General features: G+C 35.9%; 1 protein-coding gene and 2 long non-coding RNA genes across 8 annotated transcripts; 2 read left to right on the forward strand and 1 right to left on the reverse strand.

Annotated features, from left to right (window-relative positions):
• The first annotated feature begins 172 nt into the window (after window positions 1-172).
• On the forward strand, window positions 173-5335 carry LOC131698908 (uncharacterized). Of its 2 annotated transcripts, none has more exons than XR_009307905.1 (3): window positions 173-479; window positions 1238-1367; window positions 4403-4541. It is a non-coding gene; the product is annotated as an uncharacterized LOC131698908 (long non-coding RNA). The 2 variants fall into 2 exon arrangements; XR_009307904.1 differs by lacking the exon at window positions 4403-4541 and adding an exon at window positions 5244-5335 and having other exon boundaries at window positions 179-479.
• On the reverse strand, window positions 2484-9989 carry LOC131698907 (uncharacterized). 5 transcript variants are annotated; one of them, XR_009307903.1, is made up of 5 exons: window positions 9845-9989; window positions 8038-8267; window positions 4744-7347; window positions 4220-4321; window positions 2484-3937 (listed from the first exon to the last, which is right to left on the reverse strand). XR_009307903.1 is itself a non-coding variant. In XM_058993634.1 (5 exons), the coding sequence occupies exons 4-5, from the start codon at window positions 4287-4289 to the stop codon at window positions 3055-3057; spliced, it is 1125 nt and encodes a 374-aa protein (XP_058849617.1). In that variant the 5' UTR covers window positions 4290-4321; window positions 4744-4919; window positions 8038-8267; window positions 9845-9957; the 3' UTR covers window positions 2495-3054. The 5 variants fall into 5 exon arrangements, 4 of the variants coding, with proteins under 4 accessions (XP_058849617.1, XP_058849615.1, XP_058849623.1 ...); XM_058993634.1 differs by having other exon boundaries at window positions 2495-3937; window positions 4048-4321; window positions 4744-4919; window positions 9845-9957; XM_058993632.1 differs by lacking the exons at window positions 8038-8267; window positions 9845-9989 and having other exon boundaries at window positions 2495-3937; window positions 4048-4321; window positions 4744-4919; window positions 5191-5295.
• Window positions 9990-10034: 45 nt separating this feature from the next.
• Window positions 10035-12113, forward strand: LOC117411714 (uncharacterized). The gene is made up of 3 exons (XR_009307910.1): window positions 10035-10132; window positions 10404-10492; window positions 11793-12113. It is a non-coding gene; the product is annotated as an uncharacterized LOC117411714 (long non-coding RNA).
• Window positions 12114-12331: the final 218 nt, after the last annotated feature.

Consider the following 12331-nt stretch of genomic DNA (forward strand, 5'->3'; position numbering starts at 1 on the left):
TCATACCAACACATTAGGATCTGTGTCAGGATGTTAACAATGAAAGAGAAAAAATCAGATACTTTACTGATGCAGTTGGACTAACACATTAGGCCATATACCAACACATTAGACCATATAACAACACATTAGACCATATACCAACATTTTCTACAACCTACAATAGTTGCTCTTAAAACAAGAAACGTAGTGTTATTTACAAGTAAGGTGTTGTATTTTTTTCCTTCAGTGAAAAATCATGCAGAAGAAGCTCATGCTACATCAGCAACCCCTGCTGCTTGTTGAGAAAGCGACACTGCTTCCCCACTGCCACAGGCATGCCCTCCTTCCTCCAGCACAGTCGCTGTGTCACTTCAGCATCCACCTGTATCACTGGCTGTGCCTCGCCCAGCTGTAATACCCGACAGCATGGCTACACCACAAGTATTTGCTGAAGTCGAGAGCCTTCTCCCTCTTTCTTTCAACAAGAGAAAGAAAAGGTAATATAACATAAATAAACAGATTAATGTGATATTGGAACATTCCATAATTTAAGTATTCTCAAGTTCATTCCAAAGGCTTAATGCAGAATTAAATTAATTCTGAATTAAGTAAATACCTTTTTATGGTTTCATTAAATTTACATTTGTGTATCAATTTTGCAATGTTGGCCATATTTTGTATCTTATTATTCTTATACCTTTCCCCCAAAGATACAGTGTGACAGCAGAGGAGATCAGGAAAAGGATAGGTCCACCTGAGAATGTGTCAGCCAATTCCCTGGTTGCATATCTAAGGGTAGAGAAAAATAAAAAGAGTGAGCTTAAAAAGAAGATTTAAGAGACAGTTGGCATTAGTCCTGGCCCAACAACCACTGTAACTTCCCTGTGTTCCAAACTGACTGAGGGTACATTAGTAAATGTCCAGTGCAATGTCAACACACTAAAACATATCAATTAGTAGTATAACACATGGTACAATATACAGACCACTGCATTCAACAGCTTCAAAATACCTTATCTTAATAGTGTAGTGTGGGTAGCCTTGTTTTTAAAACCTAACAATCTAATTATATGTTTCCATTCTAAGTTGTCTTGCATTCAGGCACCAGCTTAAGTCAAATGTAACATGCAAACAGTAAACATTATATTTATCATTAAATAAATCCATTATTTGTGAATATAGAAAATGTAATGTCAGTCTTATTGTACGTTAAAAGTTGATTGTTACAATAATAGTAACACTTTTCTGTCTTCAGGAGAAGCCTGCGATTTAGGTGTGGGCATCGGCAAGTTGGCAGTAAGGATGATTCCTTTTGACAGGATCGCAGTTTTGGAGGGCTCGATCACAACCAAAGATGTTGCCATTGGAAAGCTTCATGAATTTAAGTATGTTTCTTTACTGTTTTACACTAGTGATGAAAAACGCAGGTGTACTGTAACCAAAACGTTAAATTACATCAAATCTGTAACAAAAAATACACTATGAATATTAAATATAGAAAAAGTAAAATCAGACCAAAATATTTCCTATGTAAAAAACAATAAAGTTAGAAAGAGGGGTCAACCAGAGAAATATATGATTGCAATCAAATGTGCAAAATTGTAAAAATAAAGTCAACAGAAGACTTAATTAAACTATATATTTTACCTCTCCAGTTCTTTATGCATGGCACTCATTTTGTGGAAGCACAATTATATCATATTAAATACAGAAGGCAGGATTTGCACTCTGCCTTTACCCGCTATGCCACTTGTGAGCCACAAATTATTATTTTTAAAGTGTAAAGGTACACATTAAAACTTCTAAATAGACTTGCAGATTTTTCAGGGTGATTTTTTCCGCTGGTCATCTCAATATTTTTTTGTTTTTATTTACATACCATTACAAGATAAAATGTTAGGAGCTAAAAACAATCCTCATTAAATATTGGGTAAAATCAGTGTCTGAGGCTAAAAGCAGCTTACATAAAACCACATGCCTGGTTTATTGAGTATTGCAGTACTAATTGTATTATTCATTATTTAAAAAAAGAAGAAGAAAAAAAAATATATATATATATATATATATATATATAATTTTTTTTTATTTCTCGATGGCATCAAGAATACAACAGACCAAATTAATGAAAGTGCTACGGACTTTGACATGGCTACTCATGGACTGGGCTTTCAAATGCTTGATGTTTACAGTTCTGTACTTCAAAAATGTGCCGATTCCCAGATAGAAAAACTGCAGAATGTGTAGTTTTAGATGACACTGAAAATAAGGCATCCTTTGCATATATGTTCATTATTTTAAAAAAGGGCTTGTTCAAAACATTAAGAACATTTCTAAGCAAAGAAAACCTAAAATAGCATTTTACGTAAGGCATTTTCTTTTCTATACAACCTCTTAAATATATATTTAAAAATGTACCATAAACATACATAAATAAAGGTACTGTACAACATCTCATATTTATAGTTTCTTGTTTTATTTGTTTATGATTTAAATATTAGCAGTATTGAAATGTAAAACTGCACATACATGCTTCAACAGACTGATACAGAGCAATACAAAGTACTGGACCCAATTGTGGAAAAAAGTGCTGTACAGAAGAACCCTCCTCCCCACTTCTCAGCTCTAATGACCCCCTGACATGTTCCCCCTTTGAAAGAAATTCAGTTCAGGCTTAGATTTTTATGTTAACAATTTGCTTTTACACTACTCGCTACTTAAAGATTGCACTTTCTATTTACTACAAATCATATTTTTACAACTTCTTTACAAAGTGTTACAATAATGCACATTTAAGTGTTATTTAAGTAATCTGATTAAGAGAGAAAAGGGAGACATACCATATCAAATATCGACCAACTTGGCCAGAATACAATCATCAGCAATTAGAACTATGCAACATATATTTTATTTTTGATAACATGCTGCTTCAAGTAAGAGTGAAATAGCTATTTCACTCTTACTTGAAGAGACCTTTGAGGTCCTTAACAGTTGTAATTAACCTCTATACTTTGTCCAGTTTTGTGTGCATTCTGTAATTCAAAAATAAAGGCGTGGGCTCATAACAGCACACGTTCAGCTCGATTTTAGTATCCGATTCTTTGCTCTGCTACCAATTATTCTTTTTCTAAAGGAACAGACTTTGAATTTGGAATCAGGTCTATGGGTATATAAAGCTTGATTAAGGGGTTCTTTGAGCTGATATGAATGCATGTCTATAGCATGGCTTCTTGCTCTTTCAATGCGTTTTCTGTAAGCATGCAGCCTTATAATTTTTATTTTATTGCTGGCCATGCTATACTGTCCAAATGCTAGTTGGTGTGCACGTTTTACTACAGCATTCAACTCTGGAGATTCCTTATAATCACTGCTGTCACACCACTCCTTTAAGTCTGAAATCATCTTCTTTACACACAACTGTTTATTGTGTGATTGACAATTTGCTGTGGTATTCACAAAGCAGTCAGTTACCTCTTGGTTAGGGTTCTGTGTACCAATTAACTCAGAAAGTCTTAGACAGACACATATTTCTCCAAGACTATTGGCAAGACAGGTACACTGTTGGTTTTGCACATGTACTACTCCAAAACTACCAGCACAATGTACAATTAAATGTTTTCCATCCCACTCATAGCAATGCTGTTCAGTTAGTGAACTGGCTAATTCTTTTCGAATTCCATCAATATCAATCCCCTGTTCTTTGCACATCATTTTTGCAAACTCAATATGCTTGCACAAATTACCCCTTTCAGAAACGGCGCATTCACATGTCCTGCTAATTAAATCCATAGCATAACATTTTGCTTTATCTGCTTCTGAAGGCACTGTGCAATGGCCACCTGATTTGTAAACAAAATTATTTTGAAGGCCTTTGTTCTTCATACGTAATGCAGATTCTGCAGTATCCTGTGTTTTGGAATCAGAAATCCTCTGAGCACCATGAAGACCTTCCAGATACCTGCACCATATACAAGACAGAATACAATTAGTAGAGCAGTATTCTATTATTCACATGCTAAAAAAAGTTATGGGTTGTGTAAATTATATACATGACAAAAATGCATTTACCTGTGGTACACTATCTCCTTATTTGTACAGATACTGAAATAAATGTACACAACAACTTTATGTTCTAGAAAATTACAAATATAAAGTATAATGTATTTATTTTTTGAAATCCAACACTCATTTGCAACACTAGACCACATAAAAATGCTAGTATTGGAAATGTTACACAAACCTCTAGTAAGTGACCACCTTGGTATTAAGTAGTAGAAGTAGTTCATCAACTCGTCTGTTTGCATAGCCATGAAGAAACTGATACTTCATGCTGAAAAAAAATCTATGGGAAAAAAAGAAAAGCAAAAGCAATTTTTTTTTTTTTTTTTTTATTTAGTATCACCAATTTTTTTCCCTTTATCAGCAATTCAACTTGGCTGACCGCAACAACTCCCCGCCTCCTCAGGAGGGATGAGACAAAACATGCGCCCTCCGATACGAGCACTGTCAAAGCCATATGCTATTTTTCGCACTACAAGCCCAGAGCTCCCACCCCCTAGCAAACACATCGTTTGGAGGAGTCGATGCAGCTAGAAATGCCAACGCCTTGAACCTGCAGGCGCCAGGTCAATTATGCGCCACCCTCTCAGAACTCCTGGCCAAAGCTGGCAATGGCATAGGCAGGATTCGAGACAAGTCTGTCTCTTGCCTATAGTGCTGCAACTTATGTTTTTGTTTTAATCACTATTTTTACATAATGCATACCTCTCAACAAGGTTGTTCGTTTCACTGTCTTGGTGGTAAACTCTCCGTCCAAAATTGGCCCACATGTCTGCATTTCGAAACCAATGGTCCTGTAGATACTGTGAAATTACTGAACTGCCAGTTTATCTGTCTGTTTTGACAATCACTTCCTTTGACATCTTTTCAAACTCGGCAGCCTAAAATGAATGAAAATAAATAAAAAAAATGTTAACAGAAAGACATGCATACCAAATAATTTTTTTTCAAAAAATACACGTTTGTCAATATACAAATTCTATTACAAAGATGGGTAGTATAATTATGGTAAATGGATTATCCATGAATGAGCAACAGTATGTCATTATTGTGGTGAGAAGGAAATTAAAAAACAAACTTTGAACTCATCAATAAAGATCAGCACCTTATGACGTTTGCTAACGTGGAAGAAAGAAAGAAAAAGAAACTTACTGTACTGCATTGTTTTAAGGCAATCATAGACCTAATCACTTCATTTTTTGCAGACAGATTCTGACTGCATCCTCCATCACGTCGGACAATCCATCTGTGTACCGCCTTTAAAAAACTAAAAACTAAACGTTGATAATTATCACTGTCTAAGTCTGTGTTAGAAAGTACTATAGCACATGGTCTGTTTTTTGTTTGCTTTCAAAATTGTAACTATTGTACACTGATTTTTTAAAACGTATTGTATATTAGTTTTGAATTTGCTATGTATCATGGATTGTGTAAATTACATAATAAAAATGATCATTATAATAAATCAAGTATAATCAAATCTAAGTATGAAGACGCATGTAAAATGCAATTGGAATGAACAGTTTTCTGACTCTGCTACTTTGTTTCACTTTTGTTAGATCACATTAAGGAACAATGTTTTCATTTTTTATCAATCAGATTGTCATTCAATTCCCTTCCTGTAACCTTCAGACTTAGGAGATACCAAATTTCTACCATAAAATCTTTTTTTATTTTATAATGCACACAAGTTTGCATTCTGTCATTTTGCCAAAAGCTGGTCTGGGAGGAGGCAGATATTTTTCTGAATATATAAGGCAGGGGTAGACACCCCTGGTCCTGGAGTGCCACAGACCAGTGATTCCCAACCCTGGTCCTGGAGGACCCCCTAACCTGCTGGTTTTTGTTCCAACCGAGCTTGCAATTACTTAATCGAACTAATAATTTGCCTAATCAGAGCCTTTTAATTCTGTTAAACAGTTGGGGTTCCAAGTTAGGTGTAAAATTGTATAAGGAACTTGAATTCTCCAACTTTTTATAAGTTACATGATTTGAAAAGTCCAGTTTAAACTATTGCTTAAATTAAGGGTTCAATTAAGTAATTGAGAGCTCGTTGGAACAAAAACCAGCAGGGTAGGTGGTCCTCCAGGACCAGGGTTGGGAACCACTGCCACAAACACTTCAGTTTTTTGTTTACCCCAAGACCCTTAATAAATTCATTGACTCATTGATTAGCTTAATTTATCAGAATTACCATTTGTTCCAGGGATTTAATAATTGATGATTAAGAGATACCTACAAACTCTGCAGGATTGTGGCACTCCAGGACCAGGGTCGCCTACCCCTGATATAAGGCTTTAAGACCTTGTATATGAATTCTACATTATGGATATAAATACCCACTCTCAAGTACTTTTATACTAAGTGCAATTGAAATCAGTAGGTTATCTATAGATATATTTAAATAATTAGTCATTGAGGGTCGATTGCACTGTACCAGTTAGTCCACTTGATTCATCTAACTAGTGCAGGACTGGCTAACCCTGGTCCTTGAGAGCCACAGGGTCTTCTGGTTTTTGTTTTAACCGAGCCCTTGATAACTTAATTGACATTATTAATTGGTCTTAATTGGTCAAAATTCCCATGGGTGCCAGTTGATTAGTGTTTGATGATTTAGAGAGACCTATAAAACCTGCAGGATTGTGGCTCTCCAGTACCAGGGTTGGCCACCCCTGAACTAGTGGAATGAGGAGGTTTAGTCCATGTGCTTGGACTACAGTTAGTACTGTACACCTCTATCCTGAAAAATTTGCGGCCGCCCCAAAAGGTTAGCATTGAAATTCTGTTCAATATTTTTCCATGCCATTTTACGTAATACAACATTCTCGTCTTCTTTGCTGGTGCTGTAAGCTTTGTTAATGTAGTTTTTAATTAGGTGTACTAAATACATCTTTTCCTCTATGGAAAATTTTGGAACTCTTTTAGATGACATTTATTCTACTGAGGGTTTTAAACTGTTAAAAGTTTGATGTGACTTATCTTCTGCATTGCTTCTGATATTGGTCCACATGGGCGGTCTAACGTGTTCTGCATGTTCACATCAGCTGAACCAATTCACATGATTAACTATTTGGTTTTGGTACGGTGCAATCAGGTCTAATTTGCAGCATTTGCTAGACTGCATTTTAGTCCACTTGGTATGGACCAAAGTCATTGCTACACTGCAATCAACCCGGAATGACCCCTAACTGAAAGTGGTTTTGGTTTTTTACCTGAAGTACATGGAACCAGCACAGCAACACCTTTGCATAAGGAAACACTGTGTGTACTGCATTGATTTCTTTCATGTCCCTATCTACCATGACACATCTGCAAAGGGAAATATAAAAAGGAAGTAATACTTAATCTGTCTATCACTTCGTAAATTAAGAAAGCTGATTGTACCGCTACAAGGCTGCCAAATCGGGTAGCGTGAGATGGGTGGGATGGTTGATTGCTGCCATACTTGTAGTTTTACTGGATGGACTGCTAATTTTTTTAATTTTTTTTTTTTTTAAACAAAATTCTACATAATAAGATAACTATATAAACCAGATTAAACTCAGTTTTAAATTAAACCCTATATTGGCATTATGTTGTTTCAAATATCACATTTTTATATCAAACGACACATTACCACCCGAAACATTCTACAGTATAAGCTGTAAATTATGCAATCATGAAATATCATTGCCATGTAAATTACTCATCTTAATCTGTTTATCCTTTGCATTTCATACATAAACTTCAACTATGAATTTTAAAACATATCTTGGCTGAAACTCTCCAACAGCTTGCTGAACTTTTTTCAGACAGTGACAAGATGTCACTGGATTCCTCACTCACAATAAAAAATGCTACAGGTATTCCTCGGCCTTGGTTGCTCTTCACTAGCACAGCATAAAATGCAAAACCATACTGAGTTGCGCCCATGTGTAGAATTGTTGCTCACAAATGTAAAAGAAACGTACGCTCCACATCTATTGGCACGAGTTATTGAAGGTGCTCCTGAGGATTTACCTTTTGGTTTATTGGACCTTTCACATTGCCACTGAAAGTGATTTTCCCCTCTTTTTTTGATAGCTACAAATGTGCCAGTTCCATTCTCCTTAAGACATGTCAAGTGATTTTGCATAAAATCCTCTCTTGAACCTCGTTTTACAATATGTATCGTTCTCTGCACACGTGCGTCAGACTCCTTGCGCAGAGAGTCTTCAAGTGATGAGATCCAGAAATGTTCCATTATCTCACTAAAAGGAAGAAAATAAAAAGTTAAACAACTTCTCAGTGATGTGTGTCATTCCGTAACAAATCACTCAGAAAAGTTGGATTTCGACCCACATTTAAAGGAACCTTCTCACGTACATCATCAATTCACCTCCTAAGAATAAAACATAGAGAACAGCCTTATGCAAACATTAACACAGTGCCCATCAAATGCCACCAGACACATGTGCCCATTATAAACCAGCCTGCCAGGCATGTGCCCAATTTAAACACCCAATATAAACCAGCCTACCAGGCATGTGCCCAATATAAACCAGCCTACCAGGCATGTGCCCATTATAAACCAGCCTGCCAGGCATGTGCCCATTATAAACCAGCCTGCCAGGCATGTGCCCATTATAAACCAGCCTGCCAGGCATGTGCCCATTATAAACCAGCCTGCCAGGCATGTGCCCATTATAAACCAGCCTGCCAGACATGTGACCATTATAAACCAGCCTGCCAGGCATGTGCCCAATATAAACCAGTCTTCCAGACATGTGCCCAATATAAACCAGCCTGCCAGGCATGTGCCCAATATAAACCCGCCTGCCAGGCATGTGCCTATTATAAACCAGCCTGCCAGGCAAGTGCCCATTATAAACCAGCCTGCCAGGCAAATGTCCATTATAAACCAGCCTGCCAGGCATGTGCCCAATATAAACCCGCCTGCCAGGCATGTGCCTATTATAAACCAGCCTGCCAGGCAAGTGCCCATTATAAACCAGCCTGCCAGGCAAATGTCCATTATAAACCAGCCTGCCAGGCATGTGCCCAATATAAACCAGCCTGCCAGGCATGTGCCCAATATAAACCAGCCTGCCAGGCATGTGCCCAATATAAACCAGCCTGCCAGGCATGTGCCCAATATAAACCAGCCTGCCAGGCATGTGCCCAATATAAACCAGCCTGCCAGGCATGTGCCCAATATAAACCAGCCTGCCAGGCATGTGCCCAACATAAACCAGCCTGCCAGGCATGTGCCCAATATAAACCAGCCTGCCAGGCATGTGCCCAATATAAACCAGCCAATGTAAACCAGCCAATGTAAACCTGCCTTCCAGGCCTCTGTGTTTTAACTACAGTAGTCTTACCAGCTGGTAAATTAATAATTTAGTTTAGAGTAACCAACCTTGTTATTCTGTTACCAATATTTGCTTAAGACATAGGACATTAGCATAACTTCAGCTGACATGCCTGGTAAGTTTATTATATTTTGTATTATCATTTTTAACAGCAAAGCAATTATAAATTATGTGTAACTGAATGTTGTGGATCACTGTGAACAACTTGCACACACAGTACAGCATAAATACTATGCTGCACATAAAGTGAATAATTAAAATATACGTTTGAACAACAAAACGAGACAAAGGTAGAGATTAAGCATCACTAAAATTTGAAATGATAGCTACACTTTAAAAAAAAAAACGTTATATAATACAACTTAACAGAAGAAGATATTCATATTTAAGGCGTAACTCAACATTTTTTAATGCCTTTGTGTGCATACGTTCTGCTAAAAACGGTGTATTTTGAGAAGATGAATAAAACATCCTACCTTTTTCATTCCAAATCTGTTCTGCTGCAAAACCTTGGCGCGCAGTTTTCAGTTTGAATGTGAGGGCGTGGAAACAGGCAGCTTTTGCCCTTAGAAGGCGTGTTTCCTTTGTGATGTAACTGAGGAGGCGGGTTTTCGCAGAGAGCTGTTTTATTATCTGCCTAATAGGCAGACCTGCCTGCCAGTCGAAGTTAGGGGCAAACTTCTCCCCTGTGCTAGCGGGACACTCTGAACTCCACACATAAACCTGACGAATTGACGATACCCCCTGGCGACTTGGAGGGGCAAGTAAGCAAAAATATGTGGATTGTGTTCAAAATAAAAACTCAGTATTCCTGAGGTCAAACAACTCAATTTGTTAATTGTACTAGTATTGCTAAAGGGACAAGGCCAGGTGGAACAGGGATATGCAGTTCTGGTAATAATACAATGAAACCACCACTGCAAACTTTAAAAAATTATGACTTTGCCTTCAGTAGTTAATTAAATAATCTTCCCAGCGTTTCAGTATGTTTAACCACTTCACACCATGACGTATGTATGCTTTGTTTATTTCCAGGTAACTCGCTTTATGTTGCTACAACGGTGTTGCTACGGGAAGACTGAGGCTGCTTCTGGCGTTTAAATTTCAGACAGGATAGAACTGAAGTAACTTTTTTAAATGATTGATGTCAGCGAACGTGTACTCGACAGGATCTTATCTTTGTTAAGTACTGTACTGTGCCACAAGCATTAGACAGAAGTGACACAACACGTTTACGAAGAATGAATGTATTGTTTTTTTCTGTACAGATCGTGGTATACCAAATAAATAAAGCAAGCGGTGGGTGAGGCGCCCTGCGTAATTTTAACGGTCACTGTGTGTCAGTTGCAGCGTACTGGTGGGGCGCGCCTCTTATGAAAGTTTTTTTTAAAGGATAGAACATTTTAAATAAATACATAAAATGACAGTTGACGATGACTGTAGGACTTGTAGAACCAGATAAATTATGTTTGAAACTGCAGTGAACTGAGCCGAAATGGCGGCATCCAACTACGTGATATATATATCAGCTGGCTCTTTGAGCTAATATATATATATATATATATATATATATATATATATATATATATATATATATATATATATATATATATATATCGTGTTTTTTTTTGTCATTTGTTTTTTCTAGATTTAATTTAGCTACATATAAATGTTAACAAACACATTCTTAAAAGATTTGACATTTTTGAAACACATGTGTTGCCTTATTTATTACATGCATGATTGATGTGAATTATTATTATTATTATTATTATTATTATTATTATTATTATTATTATTATTATTATTATTGGCATTGTATTCACGATTTGTCAGAAACCCAGAAGTGTAAAAGACTTACAAAGATTTATAGACTTTACATGTGGAATTTGTGATGCGCGTTTTCAACACTTATAAATTATATCTGGAACTACAAATTTCAAAACTTTTAAGAATGTGTTTAACATTTATGTATTTAGCTACATCTGAACTTTTTGTGGTTAAATCTAGGAAAAAAAATACGCAATTTACATTAAATCTGGAAAAAAAAACGGTAAAAATATAGTTAAATTCTAACGTTTTAAAACTAGCCTATGCGAAGTTCAGAGATTAAAAAGAGACAACGTGAAGTTCATGAGACAACAATGAAGTTCATATAAAATATACACTAACTTGTCTGTTAAAAACTTGTTTTCAGAGAAGTTTTGAAGAATTTACTTTTATATCTGCTATGTTGTATTCCTGATTTGACAAATTATTATTATTATTATTATTATTATTATTATTATTATTATTATTATTATTATTATTATTATTATTATTATTATTTTACCTACTCCTAGTAAGATTATTATTTCTTCATGTGATGTTGACACACCTCATATAACACGCTGTATACATCTATACTTTTAATTTTCACTTCAGATACTTCTCGTAATAGTGGTTCTGTCCTGGGGATATGTCATCTACGCAACAAGAATCGCATCAAAATGGCAACTGGAAAAAACATTCAAGACCACAAACTGAACCCTCGATTTGGAACTGAATATAAACACGAATGAAACTAGAAACTTGTGTCAGAAACTCAATGTTAAAAAAATAAATAAATAAAAATTACATTTGATGCTCAACTGACCCTTTTTCATTAAATATGGTTTAATCAAAATATATATGGAAACAGGTATTTTAAATATTGCACATGTAAAATAAAACTATTTTTAAAGTAACATTGTGTGCATTATTATTTCTGACGTTTCTGAATCCAATCAAGTTTAAGTATTGAGCAGTTGAAATTGATTGAAACAGTGTGTCAAACAATGTACCCTAGACATGCAAAAATCTATGAACATGTTATGACAATACGTCTCCACTATGATAAATCCAAAGGAAATCCTACTAAATGTTGTGGTCAAGATTGTTCTTTATACACGTATATTGTTAAACCATAATAGCCCCAGAAAATG

This window comes from Acipenser ruthenus, chromosome 2 (genome assembly GCF_902713425.1).
Source record: "Acipenser ruthenus chromosome 2, fAciRut3.2 maternal haplotype, whole genome shotgun sequence".
In the NCBI taxonomy this organism is placed as follows: domain Eukaryota; kingdom Metazoa; phylum Chordata; class Actinopteri; order Acipenseriformes; family Acipenseridae; genus Acipenser; species Acipenser ruthenus.